Here is a 24424-nt window from a genome sequence, read left to right on the forward strand (position 1 = left end):
TATGGATAAATATAAAGCAAACACACAAAAGAACAAAAAATTAAATTTAAGACTAATTTCACTAATGGATAAAGACAAAAATCATAAATACTAGTAAAAATCTTATTTATAAAAATAATCCTTTAAGGCCAAATGGGATTTATCCTAGGATTTATAGGGATGAATTGTATCAACAGACCAAGTATAAAAGCAAACCTTTCATACTTCCAAAAAGACATTTGAAAACATGTTAACACACAATACTACCTCTAACATATCAAATCCTAAGAGTTGGGGAACTTTTAAGAAATTCAGATGTCACTCAGTTAACTTGATAATATAAAAGCCAAACTTACCTCACGAAATATTAAATTATCTAATAACAAAGAACATATTACCTGTTTATTCTGCAGACTTTCCCACTTGGCTTTTCTCTTTTCAGCACTGCTAAGAGGAAGCGCTTTCCCCTTCTGATTCAAATGACGAGGTGTCAAAAGATTAAGTCTATAAAAATGTCAAAATAATTTTATCAAACAAAAAGTAAAAATAAGTACATTCTTCACAGTGGATCTATACCTTCAGTGTGCCTACAAGTCACCTGAAGAGCTCATGTAAACTGCAGACTTCTGGACTCCTGGACCCCATTCTGGGCAGTTCTACGTAGAAAGGATCTCCTGATATCAGAGAGTCTACAGGTAGCAGTGGGGACAGTGAACCTGTACATCTGTCTATGGACCTCTACAGATAATGCCTCGAGCAAAATTCAGATGTCATTTCTGAAACCCCTTACCTTGAAGATGTGTGGTCCACATCCAGCAGTGGCTGGTTGAGATTGGTCAGGTCAAGGTTGTATTTTGTTTTATAATATTCTGCAAAAGTTTCATACTCAGGGGAAGGAAATTTACTCAGTGGGGTAAGATCAGTGTATACATCAGCTACATAGAATCGATGAGGCTGATCAAAATTACGATATCTAAAAAAGAAAAATAATACACTTAAGACAACTACTCTCAACAAATTTTTTTTTTTTTAAAGATTTTATTTATTTATTCATGATAGTCACAGAGAGAGAGAGAGAGAGGCAGAGACACAGGCAGAGGGAGAAGCAGGCTCCATGCACCGGGAGCCCGATGCGGGACTCGATCCCAGGTCTCCAGGATCGCGCCCTGAGCCAAAGGCAGGCGCCAAAACGCTGCGCCACCCAGGGATCCCTCAACAAATATTTTTAATATGAAAATGCAAATTATGATTTTAAAGTAAGTTCAAAGATTAAATATAAACAGCATTACTGAAAACTTTGATTCCAAATAATATATTTCAAGTGGATTCACAATGAAAAGTATATTTAGGTTAAGGGAAAACTGACTCTTCACTCTACTATCATCCACATTCTAAATATCTGTGCTTCAAAAAAATAAGTAAATAAATAAATAAATAAATAAATATCTGTGCTTCACTGACATACTAATGCTAAATAGTACCTTTAAATATCCCTTAATTTCACCAGTACAAACAGGGTAAAAAAACTTTCAATGTCCCACCAACTGAGCAAGCATGCACCCTGCGTAACTAATATGCTAACTGTGAAAGGTACTGACCTCATAAATGCACTGAGGGACCACTTACGGTATTAAGTTGATGATAGCTAACATTTAAAATACGGCTTTAGGGATCCCTGGGTGGCACAGCAGTTTAGCGCCTGCCTTTGGCCCAGGGCGCGATCCTGGAGACCCGGGATCGAATCCCACGTCAGGCTCCCGGTGCATGGAGCCTGCTTCTCCCTCTGCCTATGTCTCTGCCTCTCTCTCTCTCTCTCTCTCTCTCTGTGACTATCATAAATAAATTAAAAAAAAAATTAAAATATGGCTTTAACAAAAAAAAAATCAAGACTGAATTACAGATAGTACTCTAATTTTATGAGAAGTTCCTATATTTAAATTTATTGCTCAAAAACTCTATCCCCTAAGTTTTTACAAAATAAGAAAAAAGCATTCTGATTTACTACTTCATTGTACATAACGCCATTCATTATTCCTTATAAAAAGTTTGGGAAGCTATTATTTGCAATCAAATCCTTTAAGACTTTGGGGAGTAAGAAGATTTTAAGAAAGTCTTTCAACATCACTTAGATTATCTGAGCTGCACAAGGTAAAAAAAAAAAAAAACCCTCACACCAACAGTGTGCCAGGTATTGTTTCTTGCAAGACAAAGTCAACCAGGGAGAACAAGCCCACCAGGAAGAGACACCTAAACTTCCTATTAAGTGACCTCAATGCTAGAGCCCACTGACATTTCCACGTGAACAAGTGAATCTCTGAAAACAAAATACCACCACCCCTTTACTTTCCCCTTCAATACCCACCTTGGAATGATAACTGCATCCTGGTAATCTTCTAATTTAAAAACAAAAGGTGTTTCTTTTGAATACTTGGTACTGGGAATGCCTATGCGAGCTTCAGATTTCTCAATATCTTCCATGAATTTAAAGTCAATGTCCAAAGTGCTGGAGTCATTCACTTAGGGAAGGAAAAAGACTCTTTAGCTTGTTAAAATGTACCACAGAGAAGATTCTTACTTAAGCCATATAGTCATGTATGTGTCTAATGTAGAGCTTTTTCTAGTAAGAGAGTTCTCTAGTATCCACAATAAACTATTGGTAAGCAAACTTCCCTCTTTTCAGATAGCATCACCGAACACTTTAGAGCCTGGGCTCTTCTTACCAACATTAAGAGGTAGAACACAGTATGCTGAATCAGCGTCTGTGGGTTTAAATTCTAGTGCAGGTTTTTCAAGCCGAAGAATATGTGAGAATATATACTGGTGAAGTCTTGTAATCAACTCAAGCATTTGTAGAGACAATGTGAAACCAGACTTCTTCAACTCAATGGATATGGTAACCTCTCCAGAGCGCGTGTACACAGGAAAGTGCGGGATCTTAGCAAAAAGGGGGGGGGGGGGAGAAAAAGAGCATCCCCAAAGTTAACAGGTATTTTATGCCATTATAAATATTTAACTTCAGAGGAGGAATGATGCTTTCAATCCAGGAAATAGAAGGGACACCTTGATTTTTAAATATATTAAACATTCTGAGGTAACAAGATAGTTACTATTAAATGGTCAATCTCTTTTCTTAAAAAAAAACAGGTATCTGTATCTTAGTCATAAGAAACCGACTACCTGAGGTATAGGTTTGGCTGTTAGTATTCCAAAGCATCGTGTGGTATCCTCAGGGGGATAGAGCTTGCGCCTTCTGAAGTTGAGTTCATCAGGTAAGGGCGTCGTCAGAACCATTCCTATCACATACAGGTAACAGGGCTGATCAGGTTTGGGATAGCTATCCCTTAAACATTCTGGAATCTAGAATTGGAAAAAGAAAACCTAAGCATCAAGATCCAGGGTTAACAGCCTCTTTTCCAGATATTGGCAAGAAAACAAATTTCTTCCTAGCTTTACTAAAAGCTGATGAGAAAAAGGTAAGAAAATACCCAGGGCAGGAGACATAATTACTTAACCCTGGTGGACAGCAAGCACTTCTCAGGTCTGGGCTGCAAGGTGGTCCAAGGTCACCCACCTTAAAACGCACTGCTGACTATACAACTAATACCAAAACTATATACAACAATTGAGCCGTATAGGGTCTTCTCTTAGAGACACTATTCATTTGGGTTACTTCTTATTATTAGAAAGCTCTTTTCTCCCTTGGGACTTTTGGTCTTTCAACACCATAGAATATCAGAAAACAAATGCAAAATTTTCAAATCCCACATAATTTTACTACTCACATATAACCTTTACTAACTTCCTTCCAATACACTATATTGGACTTCTTCCTGTGTATAAACGTATATAAACATATTATGCACATGTGTTTTTTCACTACAAATGGAATGGCATAACAAAGACTGTCCTCACCTGATCTTTCCACTTACTACAATGAGAATACCTTTCTCTGTATCATTTTTAATGGCTATCTGATTATATGAGTCAACCGGAATTTAACGAATCTGAGATTGTTTCTTAACTTTCAATATTCATACAAGCCCACTCAGTAGAATCATGCGGTTTCTGAGGTGCAGGGACATTAATGATCGCATCTGTAGTTAAAAGGCACAGAAACACCGGCTAGGAAATGGTTACAGTTAATAGAATATCAGATAATCCAGAAGGTATCTGTTAGTTAAAACACTTCTTGTGAACGACGATGTCTGTCCTATGAAATGAGTCCAGTGGCCTTTGGGGTAAATGTTAGAGTAGGAAAGCTGGGAAATGGGTTATATTCCTAATTTTTAAACAGCCAATGTGCTTCTGAATCTTGAAAATGCTCAAGTGAAACTGAGTGAAAACTTTTTTAAAAGTATAAACTCAACATAACTGCAAAAATGAGACAAAAGAACCATACTTTTAGGCTAAGAAGAAAATACACAGGAAAGTTTTGCTTTTGTTTGTGATCCTTACAGGGGACAAACATCAGCAAATATTTTAAGGCAAATATTCAAGTACCTCAACCCAGTGTGGCTCTAATGAGCAGTCAGACTCAGAGGGACATCGTAGTACATGCATCCTGCCAGGATGCGGCACATCCAGCCAGACCCAGCACGCTGAAGAAACTGGTTCTGACTGCTGGCAGGCTACCACCTTGTTCCTGACAGACCCTGGCTGTCACAATCCTTACACAGGCCACTGAGCCTGCGTGTGGAGGCAGCACTCTTTCGCCTGTCTCTTTTATCATGCAAATCCTCCTTTGTCTTAGCCCCAAACACAAGTAAAACCAAAATCTTACGGCTAATGTGAATGAAACAAAAAAATGTCTCTTTAAAGGAAACACTCATTCTGGGTAGAATCTGACAAATGAGTCCAAACTCCTTTTGAGAAGGAAAATAAAAGCCTGTCCTAAGTAGGAAAGAGCTCACAGTGCACGTGAGAAGGAGGAATGGCTGTCTGATCTGAAAGAGAAGCTGTCATGGGAGGACATGAGCTGAGATCCCAAGTGGCCAAGTGACAAGGTCTGGGAAGCCAAGCAGAGGAATGTCGAGTTGATGTAGCAGGAAATAAAAAGTCAGAAAAGGCTAGATTTGTATGTGGTTCTAACCAATACTAACTGCTTTTGGGTAGCACTGTCTTCGTTTTGTGGAACCTGGTCTTCCTGGAACACTGGTCTCTTCTTCATCATGTAAATCAAGCTCTTCTTCATATTTAACGGTCTCTTTCCCAACTGGCATCAAATGGTCATCCAGTTCACCTAAAAAATTTAAAGAGAATTAATATAAGCAGCCCAGATTTTGCCTCTCTAATGACTAACAAATCCAGAGCAAAGTGTTCTGTTAGAAAGCAGCAAGAAGGGTAATGGAAACTAAAGCATCTGTACTTTTAATAACACAAAGTGACCAGACATGATGCGTCAGGCAGTCTATTTTGGCATTCATATACTCAGTGCAAGCAGGGTTACAGATTCCATTCTAAGATGCAAACATATCATCTAAACAAGGCACAACATGAGGAATGTGGTGCAAGGGACTGTGATAACACCATATGGTAACAGATGGCAGCTGCACTGCTAGTGAGCAGAGCCTAATGTCTGAACTCGTGGAATCACTACGTTGTACACCTGCCACCAACGTTAACATTGCATGCCAACTATACTCCAATCAAAAAAAAAAAAAAAAAAACTTCTCAAAATAATACTGAAACAGAAAAACAGCCCATAACCATTGTTTTACAAAATCTATGGAAAACAAAACTTCCCGTTTAAAAAAAAATGGATAAATTTGAGAGACTGACCCACTAAAACAAATGTTCGTGATTCAACAGTTACAAGAAGGCCTTTCCGTACTGACAAGGAGTCAGTACAGGAAGCAAATATGCTATATGCTACAGTTGTTCACAGCAGAGCTCAAAGAGCTGGAACATGTTACAGGACCTTCGAGTTATATCATAGTTACATCCGTCTTCGCCAAAGCAGAGAGAGCAAGGAGTTCAGAATGCCACAAAATCCTCAGAGACTTGTAAAGTCCTTGATATGCTTTTGTTTTACAATGTTTTCAACTTTATTTTTATTTGCATGTGCTTTTTCAAACACTCTTACCAATTTTGTGCAGTTTTTCACAGCAAATGAGAGCTACGACTCTTTCGGCCAATCGTACACAGCTCATTGGTGGACCCTGAAAGTCACAAAAAACATTTCCACTGTACGGGCACATAGCTATCTATCATTAACACATAAAACTTCTATGAAACCAGTATCTTTAAAGCTGAACTTTATGAGAACAAAGTGCTTTATTTTGAAAAATGCCAGCAAGTCTGTTAAAACCATAATCTCCACAGTTGAAATGCCATTTTTAAAAGTCCTGCCCAGTTAAGCCTAGATAAATCATAATGAAGATTTGGCAATTTTAATGATTATAAATTTCAGTTAAGATTTTAATGTAGCTTATTTTCACTAATCTAAAAATAAGAAAAAAAAAAGATTATCAAAATGTGGCTGTAACATACAGGTTAATAGTACTGACAAACTTTCATGTGCAACAGAAGTTAGTCATCTCATAATATCTGGAAATCAGTACTGGGACCAAGGACGGCAGTTACACAAAGGGAGATATTCAAGTGAACAACAAAACAGCTAGAGAAGCCCAAATATATTTAATAAATTCTGTCCCTCTATGTGTCTAAGCCACAGCTGAATGTTGATATTACTAAGATCCTAGAGAGAACTACAGGTCATCTACTCATATAGTCTACTGAAAGTCTGAACATGTGGCTGACCACAAAAGAGATTTATAAACCTACTCTTAAGGAACAGATTTAAAGCTAAATTTCCCTGTTACTTGTGCTGGCATAGAGAAGCTGAAAAACAATCCATTAATGACATACTTTAAAGGCACAATCATTTCTTTTTCTAAACTTACAACAATGGAGGCTCGGAGAGGTGAGTTAATTGGCAGATAAAGAGTTGAATAAAATGTACCATCAGGCAACTCTCGGGTTCTACATTTAGGAGCTAGATGAGTAAACGGATCACTTGGTAATCTAGCACAGTATCTGTGAAGAAAAAGAAATTCTGATGCTAAATCTACACCTGAGAAATGGAGGAAAAAAATCTGTATTGATATTCACAGCCTCAAGTTTAATTTTTCATGTCCCTCTTCCCCTCTACTAGATTGGTATTTAATATGTGAAGTTTGAGCTTCATTGCTTTGAACTTTCAATAAGATGGAACAGTGTTGTCCAACAGAATCTTTTGCAATTATGTTCTGTGTCTACACTAGTCCAATGGGACAGCCACTGAGTGAGTGCTTGAAATGTGGCGAGGCATCTAGGAAACTAAAATTTATTTAATTTTAATTAAAATTAAAATGAGTTTAAATAGATGCGTATGTCCAGTGCTACTCTACAGTGCAGAAAATCCTGTTTAGAATCCATTAAGAGAACACATCACCAATGTTTGTTCCTTAAATCGTATATGCACCCGCAGATTATATCAGGGCCTGTGCAAGAAAGGCATCAGACGAGGCTGGAAGCACAGCTCAGTACTGACACAACGGAAAGGCATCAAAACAAGATGATCACTCCCACTCCCCCACCACACACCCCCCAGCAGCACAAGGAGAGTGTTTCAGGGCAGGAAGCTAGCTTCAAAGGTGCCGAAACTGAGCAAAGGTGGGTGCTGGGACAGGAAGGCAATCGGTGGGCAAGTAATCGGGCAGGACTCACAGGGAGGGCACTGGAATGACAGCCGCCCTGTAAGTTCAAGACCTGCGCAGTCAGGACACCCAAATGGTGGCAGCCCTGCAGATAGAGGGCTAGATGTAAGAGTAACAATTTTGGAGGACAATGTGAGTCCTACCTCTCACTATTGAAGAAGCCAGAAATAAAGACGGAAGAAAGGAGAGCTAGAATGAACCCAGTAGTGTGACAGTGAAAGCAGAGGTAACACATAGGCAGTCAGATACAGAAATAAATCTGACCATAAATGTGTATGTGAATATGCACACATATACACATAAATGTAGTTTCTAGCTCTGTCTACCGAGGAGCCTAGAAGCAGCAATACTCCAAAGGCAATGAGTATACCTAGCACTCAGCACCCAGATTTTGGTTTCTGAACACCACTCATCTGCCACTAAAAGAATTTTCTTTTGGAAAAAGCCAATATCTAGGCTGGGGGAGAGAAAACATAAGTTGTGTCTAAAAATCTTAGTATGCCATAAAATAATGAAGTGATCAAAGAATAATGGTGATGTAAAAAGAACTAGCTTGAAGGGGTTTCTACTGGCCAAATTTGAGATAATTTTAACATGAAAATAAATAATAAACAATAGTAACCAGACTATAACCCACTGAATAAAACAGAACTCCATCGGTTCATATTAGATTAAAAAAAAAAAAACAATAAAGAGAATAAATAAATGGAGAAAAGAGAAAGCTCTATCTTCCAGTAGAATGCCAACAAATAGGAAGAATAATGGAATTAGAAGATCACCATTTTGCAGACACCACAGCAAAAATCAATTCAGGCAAGAAATACCAATGGATACTTTTCACTAATGGGTAAAACTGGGAAGAGAGAATAAATTTTATATTGTTCCAAAATATCTCCCCAGGAAATACGCACTCATAAAGGGAGAAAAGGCAACTCTATAGCGGAAAAGCTGGCAGACCTTTCAGATCAGAGCCACCACCACCAGTTAAGAGCACAAATTGACATCAAGTATACCCAGTAGGACAAAATGAGAACACAGCACCACTTCTGTGATGTGCAGGCCCCAGTGCATAACCTTAGGTTAATTATCAGAAAGTATCAGATAAAGCCAAACTGAGAGACAGACTACAAAATGACTGGTCTGTAATTTTCAACAGTGGCAAGGTCATCCAGGTCAGGGAAAGACAAGAACGGTTCCAGGTTGAAGGAGACTAGAGAGATGAGAAAAATGCATACAATCCTTGATCCTGGCTTGGATCCTTTCACTATAAAAACACATTCTCGTGACACCTGAATAGGTCTCTCTAGTGAGGGGTAAATAGGAGTTCTCTGCAGTATTCCTGCAACACTTTAAAGTTTGAAATGGTTTCAAAATAAAACATTAAAAAGAAAATCTTATGTGAATTGCTCTTTATTTTGCCTCTGCACAAAATTTATTCAAATACATAGTCTAGGTATGTATCTGCTTTTCTTGGTCCTTGGAAATGTTATTATCAGTTCAGACAAAGTAAATTAGAACATAATTAAAAACACAAATTAAGGGCCGCCTGGGTAGCTCAGTCAGTTAAGCATCTGCCTTCAGCTCAGGTCATGATCCTGAGGTCCTGGAATTGAGTCCCGAGTTGGGATCCCTGCTTAGCAGGTAGCTCCTCCTCCCTATCCCTCTGCCATTCCTCCCACTTGTGCTCTCTGGCTCTATCTCTCTGTCAAATAAATAAATAAAGTCTTAAAAAAATACAAGTTAATATATCATAATCTTATATTGTAGTTAATGAAAATTTAACATCCCTCAACATTCATGGCGCAAAACAACAAATACCAAAATTAAAAAAAAAAAAAACTAGTGAGTACCATATAAGTAAAATCTAATTAAAATAAGCATGCCTTCATTAAGTCAGCCTTGCCAACAAAAACTAAACATTTATCATTACACAATACTGTTTTTGCCTTCTGATGAAAAAGAAGAATGAATGGGGAAAAAACACTTCTTTTCTTTCTCTCATCAAAATAGTACCAAGCCATAAACAGAGAGACTGGTGAATATTTGCAAAAGGAAAACACTACAATACTCACACGTTTAGACTTAGATCTTGCAATACTCCTAGGCTTTCCATGCAAATGATTTCATATCATACCTATTGATGTGTCCAATGGCCGTGTTGATTGTGACTCGTGGACCACCATCATCAGGCCTCAACACGTATGGTGGGAACACGTCGTCATCATCCACAACAGGTTCAATGTCAGTCTCACCAGTGTCAACTGACTTGGAACACTTGTTTCTTAAGATCTGAACATTGCAGAAACAGGTATTATGATGAGAATAAATATTTTCTTTGTCATTTATCAGTTGTCTGCCTCTGTACCTACAGAAAAAGCTCTCTTGACAAAAAACAGCTCTCTCTCCTAAACACACTGTAATACTCCAAGTCACCTGATGCAGAAACTCCCTCCCAAAGTAGTCCCCCCCAGCTCCAATCATGGGAGACACTCACCATACATGCACAGGGTTTGCATGGTACCATACCCACACACACATACACACACGTGTGCAAACACACACACACATACATACAGGGGCTGTGTCATCACCCTCCAATCACTCCACAACTCAGTCATTCAACTGTGACTGCACTGTCCACACTAACAGGTTACTTTCCAGGCTTCTTCCCCTACAATCCATATGACCATTTTCACCAGGAGCTTTCAAAAACTTTGTAAAATACTGCTGGCTCTGTAACTATTTGACTTTTTTATAATGTGCACATTGCACACCCCTGGCTGAGACTATTCTCTGTAGATAAAGCTATTTTTATCTATTTTTCTGCACATAAAAAATAACTCAAAGATACCCTATTGACTTTTGGACTTACCTTTTCAATAGCTTTGTATGTTTTAAGGTCTTCTTCAAAACTTTTTATTTTGTCTGTATCTGCTAACATTATATAATTAGAGATCGGTGCCCTTGCTCTTCCCTTAGATTGAACATAGGATCGATACTCTGTGGGCAAATCAAATCGAACCACCAAGTTGCATTTTGGTATATCAACACCCTCTTCCACAATACTTGTTGCAATGAGAAGGTTGGTCTCATGTGCTCGAAATTTCCTAAGTACCTGAAAAAAGTCCATCAAGAAAAGCAAAGAACTTCTAAGAAATTTCCAAAGGAACAGCATAGTATAAATAAATGACAACTGTCCTTTCTGATACATGCTCCAGATACACTAAATCTTTAAGTCCAGGCTAAAGATGACAACACTACACAAAACTCAGGATGCATGAACACATGGGCAAAGAGAAACTTTAATAACAATTTTTAGCTGAATAGGACTTGAAAAATCAAAGTGACTTTCTACCATACAGAAGTATATACAAATCACAAAAAGCCTTCAGATTGAAAAGGCTGGTTTCTTTGATGGCCACAAAAGAATCTAACCAACAAAGTGACCAAACGAATCCACTTCTGGAGTCCTATTGATACTCTGACCCGTCATGGTGGTAATCTTGCATCTCTGAGACTGTGCCAACAATCCTCCAAAGATGTCAAAACTTTCACTAAAATCCCTAATGCTTGTAATTAAAAATTACAAGGAAGGCACTATGTATTTTCTGGTATCTTGGGACATTTTCATTTTAAGGAATCAGAGCTACTGATTAAAAATAAAGTGAAAATTTTTTTCATTTAAGATTTAAAATAACACCATTTCTCAATCCAGGATAAGTAAAGTAAGGTGGCTTTTAAATAATCTACCACATTGGTTATTGGACTCCCCAGATTTGGAATATTCAAAAAGCTATGACAAAAATGAACTTCAACGTGAATTATTCTACCTCTAACTTAAATATTAAATAACAAACTTCAAATAAAAAGTTTTTGTTTGCCAGCCAGACACTATATTAGGTTTCATATCTTTATGATTGCTGTCTCTCATATTAAAATCTTAAGATGCATGAAAAAAATTAAGCCAAATCTTTTAACGTATCCAACCAAGGCAGGACTTTAAACCGAACACAAAACAATTTCTAGGAAAAAAAATTCATTTTTTTTTTTGCTCAGTCACATGGAGTCAATAGAAGTTATGGTTACACATGCTTGGTTTTTCTATGAAATGCCATCAGTCCAATAAAGGAAAATGAAATGGTTGATGGCAATTAAGAGAAAATTGATTTACCAGACAGCTATTCTAATTCTGAACATATGAATCACTATACAGCTACTTCATAGGAGACAGCTAGTCTATCTACAAGCAAGTATTCTATATTACAAAAAACACCAAGCAATTCTGAAGAAAAGGAGTTCCTATGAGCAGTTTATATATATTCTGAAAATTGTTATTGTACAACGATTTCAACTTAAGTTACCTCTTCCTGTTTTCTGAATTCTGCTTCCATCTGTTTGTTCCGAGGCTGATTCTTTCCAATGCCATGTCCAGTTATAAAATTGCTGCTGATGTAAGCCAGCTCTGGATCTTGTTTGCCAGCTTCCTTTATCAATCTAAAAAAATTATATACGTTTGGAAGTTAAGCATTGATGAGGGAAAAAAAATTTAAACTTTTGTTTGTAAGGTCTCCCTTAAAATGGAAATACACGTATGTTTTGCCAACATACCTAACAAAATGGTCTTGGTGTTTTTTCCTAACTAGCTTAAACAGAAATCACTGCCACTCTTCCCCGTGTAGATCTGTGGACTGAACACTTACAGCACCAGATACAGGGTTGATTTATACTGACGAACACAGTGGTCACAGTACTTCAAACTTTCTAATTTGGCAGTCATGACTTACTAGAAATGTGGCCCAGGAGGGGACAGAGCTAGGCAGAGAGAAACATGGAATCCCTATATACCCTGGCTTCAGGCCAGGATCTATAATGAAAAAGCACATGCACTTCTCCAAACACACACACAACTTGCGGTGGCCATCACACCCTTGTCTCCACGGCCAAGCTTATACACAATGAGTACCAACACCAGATGCCAAGGGGTGATTCTATAGCAAGGGAAACCTTATTCTCCTGCTACAGGTACTAAGAGAGCTCCTGCTGTGTGTGAAATATATGGCATGGTTGTTTCTTTTAGTCTTCCGCAACACCCTTTATCACTGGAAGCAGAGCTCCAGGGCAAGAAATGCCTGTCTACTGAGAAGCACCTCCATTCCCGACACTTTCCTGCCTCCTAGGCCGCCGTCCACAGTTCTGCACAACATGGCAGTGCCAGAGTCCTCATCCCCTCCTGTCATGGAAGAGAGAGGCTTCCCAGCTTGTGCCACTTCCTGCCTGTTCCTCTGTATTAATCCAGAACGCTAGTAACCGAAAGCTGGCCTTCTAGCTAAGAAATGGAAAAGAGCTACAGGATGGGATCACATTACATGGGTACAGAAGGTTAACAGTTAGTGTTGCCATTACAGCTATTTTGGAAATATTCACATTCAAAAACTCAGCACACAGGATAAATGGTTCCACACCTGACATAAGTGACTCCAGATGGTTCCTCTGAAGTCATACACATAGTATAAATTCCTAATAGAAAATTGCATTTTTTAAGTCAAACCATTCTTTTTTTTTTTTTTTTTTTTTTTTTAATACATGAAACAGACTAATATCAAAGAGTTGGAAGAAACCTTGAGTGGCCATCTAGAATATCTTCCTGCCTCCAAATGAGCCAAACACACTTGCATGTCTAGGTTAGTTTCAGAGTCTGTTCTACATTCAAATACTTAAAATGTTCAAAATCAGGAACTTCTTTAATATGTTCCAAGCTTTGTTTAGTTATTAGAATAAACTTACGATGTCAGTAGCAGGAAGCAATGCTACATGCAAACAAATCTCATGCCCCAAAGTCTAAATTATAAAATTAATTATCTTAGAAATATGTACTTCCAAATGTTAGTTTATGTAAATAAGCATCAATGTGAATGTAACAGAGGCTAAAACAAAATGCATTTCATGGCAAGCATCAGGCTTATTAATTGGCAAAGAATGTATTTTTCTTTGCCAAAATGATCAGCCTAGCAGATTTCAATTAACTAAGAGGCAAAGCACTAAAGAGTAAATGCGTTTCTCCTTTAGTGAAACTCGCATCGTTACTGAAGAGAAGAGAAAAAGAGAATACACACATTAACGACCCAAATCTCTGGTAAGCAGTAATTAAATGCTATATACCCAGGCTAATGATGATTAGAGGGAAAAATTTCTCTATCTGATAAATTAAGGGATGTCTAAGCACACTCTTCAAAACTACAGGCTTCCAGAAAAACAACAAGGTCTCCAGTGGTCAAGGAGTTTACAAGTAACACAAACTGCTTACAGATTTCATGGTACCATGAACTGATAGGACAAAGTCTTACTTGTTTCTTTTGATTTTTACACTGAGTTTATGTGAGCTGTTCCACAAGCAAGCGGTTCCACAAACCCAGCTGATCTCTAGCGCACAGAGATTCTGAAACTATCAGCAGCTAAGAACCAATTTGTTTTCCTAATTTCAAATCCATCAGAGACCAGCATTTTAAAAAAATTCCATGAAAATTTACAAAGAAAATGAAACTTAAAAGCATTCAAATTCAAGAGTCAATTATATAATATTCAGCAGACATAACTTGCTGTCAAAAATAAGAGTTTCTAGATGTTTACCCTCAATCTGTGTACCTAACTCACTCAGTGCACAGATTGTATTGTGTGTGTGCACACATTACCTCCCTGATTACATTAGAAACTGCAAGGCCAGAAATAGGAAATATGCCTTCTAAAAGAGTGGACATATCATGGGAAACTGGAATTTAACTAAATGTGCAAATTTATGCAGACAACCGTTAAGGGGAAAAAAATTCAAACACATCATTTGAAACGTCTGCCAAGTACGAAAGCATGTTATCAACAATAGCTTTTAATAGCATCCTTACTCCTTACGTTTGCTCATCAATGTGAGAAAATCCAATGTAATTCCTGTGATCTTACCAAAAAAAATAAAAAATAAATAAATAAAAAAACCCTATGACTGATAGAGTACATGAATCCTATATGCCCTAAATGTGTGCATAAAGCAAATAGCACCTACTATATAGGTGATAAAACACTATTTTTATATATATTGTCAAGAGACAGAAATTATTACAATTTTACAAATGAAGATGCTGAGAGAGAAAAATTTCTCTTTAAAGCTTTAAAAAGTTTAATAACTTTCAGAAAATAAACATCTAAAGCAGTGGGTAGAAAAGAAAGGAACCAGGGATCCTTAGAGAAATGAGTGATTCCATGGCAGGAACAGGGAATATACAAGAGCCTGGAGCATCTTGCAATTCTAGAAGTCAGGAAGCTCTCAAAAACAAAAAACAAAAACAAAAAAAAACCAGGATGAGGACATGTCCAAGGGACACAGGCACTAACCTTAAAGAACCCCCTCTGTGGCCTAGAGTGGAACAATGTGAACAACAAAACAAATCACCTACTCTCAGATTATTCTAAGTGTAGAATAAACAACTATGAGTCCACAGTGATAAAAAAAAAAAAAAGAACATGAGTCAATAAATATAAATAGAGTATCAAAGAGGTAAGTTTTTCTTATAGAAGAACTCCAGTAATAAATATAAATACACCCCTCTCCAGGAAGAGTTCAAGCCCTCCCTGCCAGGATGAGCTAGTGACTTGCTTCAAGAAAATAGTGAGGAATAAAACAATAGCAATATCACAGTAAAGAAAGCAAACACTATCATAATCATGCAATGAAGTTTCCCATCACGAGTGATGTCTCATGTCCACACCATGAGTCCCCCTGATACAATGTGATGGGAAGGAGGTGCTTCATTTCCATGGTGTTTTTCCAAATCCTAAAACCTGAGAAATTTAATCCTGAGCAAAACATCAGGCAAATTCAAACTGAGAGCCGATCCACCAAACTCTTGACCAATACTCCTCAAGACTGTCAAGGTCATCAAAGCCAAGGAAAAGCAGAAAATATAGAGGACCAGAGGAGATCAGGGAAATGCAACAACTAGATGCAGTATGGTACCTGGGTTAAGAAGATGACATTAATGGGAAAATTGAGAAATGAAAATAAAGTCTGAAGTCTGGTTAATAGTAATGCACCAATGCTAGTCTCCCATGTGACAAATGCACATGGTAACTAAAATGTTAACAACAGGTGGGAAGGGATCCCTGGGTGGCTCAACAGTTTAGCATCTGCCTTTGGCCCAGGGCGTGATCCTGGAGACCCAGGATCGAGTCCCGCGTCAGGCTCCCGGCGTGGAGCCTGCTTCTCCCTCTGCCTGTGTCTCTGCCTGTCTCTCTCTATCATGAATGAATGAATGAACAAACAAACAAATAAATAAATCTTAAAAAAAAAAAAAAAAACAGGTGGGGAGACCAAGGGAGGGAGACCGGGAAGCTCTGTATTCTCTTTGCAGCTTTTCTGTAAACAAAGTAAGGAGGGAAACAGTGGAAGGGGTAGACCAAGGCTGTGAACTAGGCTGGTCCGACAACAGCACCACACAAGACTAGTAAATTACACAGTGAAAAGAAGACAACTTGGGAGACTGGAAGCCCTTTTTTCTGCCTCTTGATATCTGTGTGACTTGGGGAGGGTCACAAACTGAGTCTTTGCTTCCTCATCTATAATATAACAAAAAACGTCTACCTTCCACCCTCATGGAGTGTTGTAAAACTTTAAAAAGATATCTAAACATAAGTTATAAACTGTATAGCTCTACACACATACATAAGGCAAAAAGGGAAACTATAAACGTAAGACTATACACTAGCTACATTATCTACAGAGAGAGCTATGATTTATTTTTTTAATTAGGAGAGGACAAAATTGCCCATGTATCACAATAGCTTAGACTCCCATGAAACCGTTCACTGAGGGTTTTTCCTATTAAATTGATGGAAGGAAAGAATCTGGATTTCAGGAAGTTTTTCTAAGCTTATTAAAAAGCTTACTGGAACAAGACCTCTATTGTATATTTAATTAGCTGCCCATAAAGTCAACCCTCAAATGGCTCTTGATTCATCATCCGACAATAAATTCCAGCCCCATGTTATGAAAGTTGATCACAATTAATCTGGTCCTCAAAGTCAATAGGAAGTAACTGATTTTTGATAAACCTTCTCAGGCTAATATTCCCACAATGAAAACTGGCACATCTCTACATTTAAGAGCATGTGTAGAGAAGAGGGAAAGAAAAGAAAATATGCCATTTCTTCTTGCTAAGCCCTATAAAATGTATTTAATTCTTAAACCATCCTGTATGGGGGCAAGAAGCATGTCTCTAATGAGGCTTGGAACTGTGCTGATATTAAACTTTTCTGACTCCTGAAATGCCTTTTCTCCCATTCTAAGAAATAATTCCGACGGTCCCTGGTCTCTCTCTGGTCTGTCATGCTCTCCCTGGTCTGTCTCCTGGTCGACTTTCTACTGGAAAGCACAGGTTTTTAGAGTTCTCTGATGCCCAGGGGCATTATGATTGCAGAAGGAACTTGGAAACTCAAAAGTAGGATATCAGGATTCTAGAACTGTCTCTGCCACTGCCTAGTAATTTAACTCAGAGCAAATCACTTTTACTCCTGAGGCCCTTTCTCTTTTTTTGTAAAAATAAGTGCGCTGGATTAGTCAATGAGTCCCTTTCCAACCTTAAACTCCTGATTCCAGTGTAATTCACTACCTAAAGTTATTCTACCTTGTATTCATCATACGGATCAGGCCCAATGACTATGAAAATTACCAGACTAAAAACCACCAGATGACAACCCCAGAGTCCAATTTCTTATTACTCCAGTAAGTTTTCAAAGCCCCCAAAACAGTCAGAAGCAGTTTAGAAAAAGGAACAAAAAAATCCCAAATTACCACAGGAAACAAAGCTGAATTTCTCCTCAGAGATCACTACTTGCATAACTGGCTCTTATAGATCAACTCTGGCCAATTAATGGATCCCACAGAGAAACAGATCTATTATCTGAAGAACCATCGTGAGGACCCTTTCTGGCCCTGCTGTAGACACACTACAGCATCTGTACACACACCAGAAGAACCGTACATTACCTATTTGACACAAATTTGGAGTACAGCTCCTTGGCCGGGTCTATGTTCAGGAACATGGAGTTGGGAATTCATAGCCTAATTTAGATGCACTGCCCTCTTTTGCCAATATTCTCTGAATTCTTCTTTAACATTTATTTTCTTCTGATTCAGAAAATTTTAATATATAGCCTACAAACCAATCCAAATTGCAAATCCAATTGTTCTGAACTTTTTCCACTTCAAATTGGCAAATTTGAATCAATATTGGTTAAGATAAAAAAAAAAAAAAAAAAAAAAGCTAACAACAACAAAAAAGACAGCCAAAATAATTCCCAGGTAACATTTATCCTAAGATTACCTGAAGGAGAAAGGTTGGTGTGAAATGATCAACACAACGCCTAACACACAGTCACAGATGAACAATATCTGAATCGAATCTAACAAAACAAAACAAACAAAAAAAGCTTTCCTTTAATGTAACTTCATCTTTCTACACTTACTATTTTAAATGGATTAAAATAGATTAGCATCCTTTGAGAAAAAAACAACCCAGGTCCTGTCAAATCCAGCCTTCAGGAAAGCTATGGAAATACACAAATGTCCACCCTGTGATTCTAGCAGAGCATTACACGTAAATTACGGGGGCCCACACAGAGGACACTTCCCCAAGCCTCTGCCAGGCTCACAGCTATGACAGCTCAGCACTCCACGAAGCACAGGGCTGCCCTGCTCTATCACAGAAAAGCAGGTTAGTTGATCTTAGAGACTTACCTGTTTAAGACAACAGCCGTGTATCTTCTTTCCACAAAAATGATTCCACATAAAATATTGGTAAATGGAGAAGGAAAGTTGGTCTCTGGCTTCTCTTTTTCTTCAATTTCTTCATCCTCATCATCATCCTCAGAATCACTCCAAGACACATAATTATCCTGATTCCTATTATTATACCACTCGACACTTTCAAACTGCTGTCGCTCATACGGTTTATATTTGCGTAGGATTTCAAGCAGTTTTATTACTTTAGGAGTTACAAATTTCAGGTCAAGTGAGGCAGGAGAGAAGTGCTCTTCACATAGTGCATGTATTTTCCTTAGGAAGGTGTCTGTAAACAATAGAAATTTCCTGTGCAGCTCTTCCTGTTCATGTTTGATATACTTTTGCAGTTCTCTTACCATCATCCCAGCTACTTTATCTGCACACCAGGGGCCCAGGACTACCAATACCGCACGACAGTCTGACAGTATCTACAAAAAAAATGTAAAGAGCCAAATGCCAAACAGTAATCATGTAGCATTTTCATATGAGGTTTAACTGGGATTTAAGTTGTCTTCAGCCTGCCCCTTCAAAATAAATTCTCCTCACTAATATAAACACTGAGGTCAATTCCTCAAGGTTGGGGGAATGGCTCACCCACTGGCCTTTTCAGTCTCTACTTTCTCATATGAGAGAGTGTATATAAATATATCTAGATATATCTATATATATCTAGAACCATTCTTTTGTTGTCCCAGAAAAAATAATAATAGAAAATAAAAGACAATGGTATAATGTTAATAAAATTTAATTTCGGGTCTGTCATTAGTTATAAGTAGAACAGAGTCATTTACTTCCAGGTAAATATGCAAGGAATTATGTAGCAGAGTAATTTTATTTTAGATATCAAAGAAGAGCAAGACAATTTTCTTTGCACTTTACACCCAGAGTGCCACATCTTACAACTCTAGCTCAGAGCAGAATGTAAATCCATAAAGGGGCTATAGGAATTGTCAGTTCCACAGGCAAGTATAAGAACACAAACTTTATGAGAAACCAAAGATGGAAGAGTCTAGGCATTGCTGCTCCAGAACAGATGAGCAGGAGAGAAACTGAGTCTCAGATTCAACAGCATTATTCACAAATGATTGCAAAGTCCCAGGACGGTGGTTCTCAAATTTTAATGCATTGAGATAACTGGAGTACTTGTCAAACCTCGGACAGCTGGAGCCCTCTACCGGGGCTTGAGCAGGTGAAGGATGGGACCCCTGGTCTGCTTTTCTAACAAGTTCCAGGGGGAATGCTTACACAGCTGAACTAGAGTCCACGCTTGGAGGACCAAAGATCTAAGGGATCTCCTCCCAAAGCTGCGCCACTCAGGAATGATGGGCTCATAATCAGTTATATACAAGGTAACAAGAGAATCCCTTCAGTCCAAGGATTCAAGCAGGGACTAACTCACAAAATGAACCCAACCCGTCTTCAATCACGGATGTCTATACTTAATCATTGGATGGGTTACCATAAACTCAACCCAGTATGATCTGTCCAATGAAAACTGTCCAAAGAGATTAAGAAGATAAGACCTTAAAGTAAAACATACAATAGCCCCATTAGAAACATGTTTTCAGGGCAACCCGGGTGGCTCAGCGGCTTACCGCTGCCTTCAGCCCAGGGCATGATCCTGGAGACCAGGGATCGAGTCCCACGTCAGACTAACTGCGGTGGAGCCTACTTCTCACTCTACCTGTGTCTCTGCCTACCCCTCTCTCTCTGTGCCTCTCATGAATAAATAAATAAAATCTTTAAAAAAAAATTAAAACCTTTAAAAAAAACAGGTTTTCATTTCAATATTAAGAATAAACAGCTGCCTTTTATTATGCTTTCTCTACTGACTTGTACATGCTTACCTGTTTAGAAATTAGAGTAGAATCTCTTTCTTTCGAATGCACAGATATGTTACAGTCGTTGATAAAGTTAAGTGCTTCCTCTAGCTCCACCAGCAGTCTGCCATAGAGGCCACTTCTGTCCGTGAACGGCCCACAGTCCACCACAATCTCACAGGGTTGAGAAGTGTATCTTTAACAGGAAACAGAAGTTGTCACTGCCACCAGAAACTCCCTACAGCACTGCGATCCATTATTACGTGTCTGCACCTGGGATCTCGGGCAGGCAGTGGTCTTCCTAACGGGCACTCACTTTTATCCATGCTATGCTTGCTCGGCGGGGCTCAAGGAAAGACTGCTTAATGACATTCAAAGAACTTTTTGAGTCTTGTCATTACCTTATTACCTCAGGGTTTTTGGTTTCAGTTTTTAGGTTTCAACTTTCAACTTTTGCCTCCTTGGGCATCAAGTTATTCAAACTCAATAACAATTATAACAATTACTTCTAAGAAGCAGAAATAGGGATGGGAGGGCAGATCCTAGAGGGAAAGTGTTACCATTAAATCTATCTGCTTCCATACTATTGAAATTTTTAGTATTTGCAAATGTCAGTTTTATTTTAATGTGTTTTTAACATATCCTTGTAAGGAAAGCTCACCTAACTGTCAAACAATTACGGTGTCATTCTTGGATCTCTTACGTCTTTCATGAAATCTGACAACCAGAACAGCACATAATATTCTAAAAGCACTAACAGTGATTAAGGAGAAGAAATATACTAAAGACATATTTAAATACTACAGTTCCATTATTTTTTTTTTTAGTTCCATTATTCTCAATCAGAATTTATACTTAACCAGAGTCAAGCTTAGAGAACTAGGAAGAGCCAGATTCAATAGCTCACTTATCAGTTTTACTTAAATGTTCTAATACCTATACTTCTGAAAATTCCAGGTAGTACAGGCCTACCAATCTAATTGGGGGCAGATAAAAGCGTAAGTACAGCCTTTTACTTCTACCTCAGATCATTTAGGCTCAAGAAAGTCAAAAACAGCATGTTGGGAAGGTCCTGAGATTTGTACTTCATATAGCCATTTGAATCCTTAAGTTCCATGAATATGAAACATCACAATTTAATTTCATTCTACAAAGAGAACTTTCCTTGAGTTCCTATTAAATGGCAGGCACACTGCAAGACGTTTTCCATGTATCACTGTGACTGATGAACAAAGAATCCCCTGAAACCACGTCAATGCCATTTTGCAGGTTCCAGGGCAGTAAACGACTCACCTGAAGTTACACAGCCTTCAGTGGAACCAATATTTCAAAACCCATCTGACTGGACTCCATAACCTGAGAAATCAGCTTCCTAAGTTGCTGTAACTGTTCCAAGAACCACCACTTGATAACCATTAGCCCTTCTAAAGACTGTATCTAATAAAGACATAAGGATACTTTAATATGAATTGAATCATATTTACTTAAAAACCTAATTTAGGGCACCCAGTGGCTCAGTGGTTGAGCATCTGCCTTTGGCTCAGGTTGTGATCCCGGGGTCCTGGGATGGAGTCCCACATCGGGCTCCCTGCAGGGTGTCTGCTTCTCCCTCTGTCTGTGTCTCTGCCTCTCTCTCCGTGTCTCTCATGAATAAATACAATCTTTAAAAAAAAAAAAAAAAAAAACACCTAATTTTATTTAGGCTCCCTTCCACCAACTCAAATCAGAAAGTATGTATGTGTGCACCTTTTACTTAAATTCAAAACAGCCACCTTCTCAAAAAGAGACAAACAGGGAATCAGACACACACACCCATTTTCAGAACTATAGGGTGTTTCCAACCATTTTAAGACATACTGTAAAATACTAAATTCTGTCAATAAGTTAGTGTTCTAAGTATCACATGGGACACAAAGGGCAGAACAACCAAGCACACACAGTGACAGGAAAGAACACAAATTTCCTGTCCGAGTTCCTGGTGCTCATCAACATCAGCAAACAGGAGGGGCTCGTGCTTATGCAATCTTGTCTCCGAATGAAGAAAACCTCCATTCGCTCTCTGTGGAAACAAGGTTAGATCCTTGCCCTCGAGGGTAAGTGTCCCGACAGTTCTCTGACTGGCTCATTCCTTGCAACAGCCATCCGCTCTCTTGAATGGCTACTCTCCTATGGAAGATACCAAAGGCTGCAACCCAGGGGCGCTGGCTACACAGAAGCCGCCGAGCCCAGGCACATACCTGTCCAATACCACCAGGTCAGTTGCAGTTTCAGCATTACTCTTCAGAATTTTCTCCAGTTTCTGAATCTTTTCTTCCAATTCCTCGGGATCGCATTTCCCATTTAAAATGGAAGCAGTGAGTCCCAAAATACGAGGACACGATGGACAATTTTCACAGAGCTAACACAATAAAAGAGATTGACAATAAGGAATCATTCTGCGAGGCCGGAACACGAGAGATACCGCCATGCTAACACATGTCATGAAGATGGACGGGTACTATAAATAAGACTTATGGCATTACTGTAGCTTGTGTAAAAGATCTGTTTATCAAAAGGCACATTTAAATATGCTAGGAGAGATCATATCATTAATTATAGATTATGTACTTCATTTATTTGTATCATATTTAAAATTTTATTCTAGATTTCAATTTACTATGTAGGTTATTTACTATAGTTCATTATCACAGATTTAAGTGAAAATTAATTTAATATTCATTAATTCATACATAGAACCAAGTTCCCAAAATTGGTAACTAATGGTGCTGCTCTTGATACATAAAAACACTGCTTATTCTCAGTAATTTGACCTGAATTAAAAATGATAAAAATCTAAACATTTACCTTCATAATTTCTCGGTAGGGGTGGTCTAGGATTGCAAGATGACACTCATCAAACACCAAAAGGTTAATGTCTGACAGAGATAAGTAACCATTTTTCAAAACATTCAAGGCGACATAGCAAGTCATAACGAGAACCTAAAAGGAAAACTGGCATCAGTATACAAATATGCCTTTTACCTGCCTGGATATACTTACATCAAATCACATTATGGGACCATTATATCGTGGGTGAGAATTAAGAAATTCATTAGTCAGAATTACAGCAAAAATTCTAAATGTATGGAAGCTTCTATTTTGGAACCAAGAAGCAGAATTAGGAAAATATGGAAACAGAATATGAGAAAAATAATCCTTGATAATAGAGACCATGTCTTTCTGATAAATCTACTACATTGACTTCAGGTTTTCAGGTTCCTATGGCCATATTTTGATTGATGAGACCTATCATTTTAATCAACTTACAAAACAATTCACACCGAGTTTTCCTCTTTTTTTCTCATTAAACTGACAAGGTTTTCTGGAAAAAGGCATAAACTCAATGTTCTTTTTATAGCATCATCACTCATCACTGTGTGGACATGTAAGTGCTTTACTGACAAGGACTCAACCCTGTGGGTGAGACACAGTCGTCACTGTGGACTGCTCCAAGTTTGTGAGGAAGCAACTCTTAACCACTTCAGACCCACCGACACCAAAGAAGCCCCTCAACCCATGCTGGGTCTGCAAAAGCAGGCCAGTTAGAGGAATTCTCTCAAAGACCCAGGGATCTCAACCAAGAAATGTCTCTAGTTTCAAGACCTTCAACTCAAGCATAAATTTTCGAAAAAGCAGGTTATCTACGAGTTGGAGATAGGTCATCAGAATTTGTATTTTTCAACCAAGCAAATCACAGCATAAAGCTGTTTCTCTTCTATGAAGTAAGAGCAACATACATGACTCCTTCCTTGGTTTTGGCATGAGACCTCCAGTGAGAAAGGATGTAAGGGCTAGTTTCTAGTGTAGTGAAATACAGGGAAGTAGAGTTTTCAAACCTAAGAGAGACAGCCAATGCCAGAGATGATCTCTCGAATGAAGGCAAGAACTTGTAGGGATTTAAACAGTGAAATTTCTCTACAACTCTTACCTGGTGCTTAGTAAACTCTTGGTTCCATTTCTCTTTTGTCCAAGATGCATTTACTTCTAGGTTTGAGTATTCCCCAACCTTGAGATCTGAATGAGTTCTGACAGCTGACACTTGTTGAGCAACCTGGTTTGCTGAT

At 38.3% G+C, this 24424-nt stretch overlaps 1 protein-coding gene across 1 annotated transcript in view; it reads right to left on the bottom strand.

Moving 5' to 3' along the window:
• The window catches only part of DICER1 (dicer 1, ribonuclease III), a 72740-nt gene that overhangs the window by 19485 nt on the left and 28831 nt on the right, over positions 1-24424 (bottom strand). Inside the window, 16 exon segments of the mRNA XM_077910467.1 lie at positions 378-483; positions 770-952; positions 2342-2495; positions 2700-2913; positions 3157-3336; positions 5079-5218; positions 6062-6137; positions 6882-7014; positions 9811-9965; positions 10549-10791; positions 12038-12170; positions 18457-18929; positions 20349-20517; positions 22559-22719; positions 23166-23300; positions 24289-24419. Of these exon segments, the coding sequence (XP_077766593.1) occupies positions 378-483; positions 770-952; positions 2342-2495; positions 2700-2913; positions 3157-3336; positions 5079-5218; positions 6062-6137; positions 6882-7014; positions 9811-9965; positions 10549-10791; positions 12038-12170; positions 18457-18929; positions 20349-20517; positions 22559-22719; positions 23166-23300; positions 24289-24419 (2786 nt within the window).

The sequence above is a fragment of the Canis aureus genome, chromosome 9 (assembly GCF_053574225.1).
Source record: "Canis aureus isolate CA01 chromosome 9, VMU_Caureus_v.1.0, whole genome shotgun sequence".
In the NCBI taxonomy this organism is placed as follows: domain Eukaryota; kingdom Metazoa; phylum Chordata; class Mammalia; order Carnivora; family Canidae; genus Canis; species Canis aureus.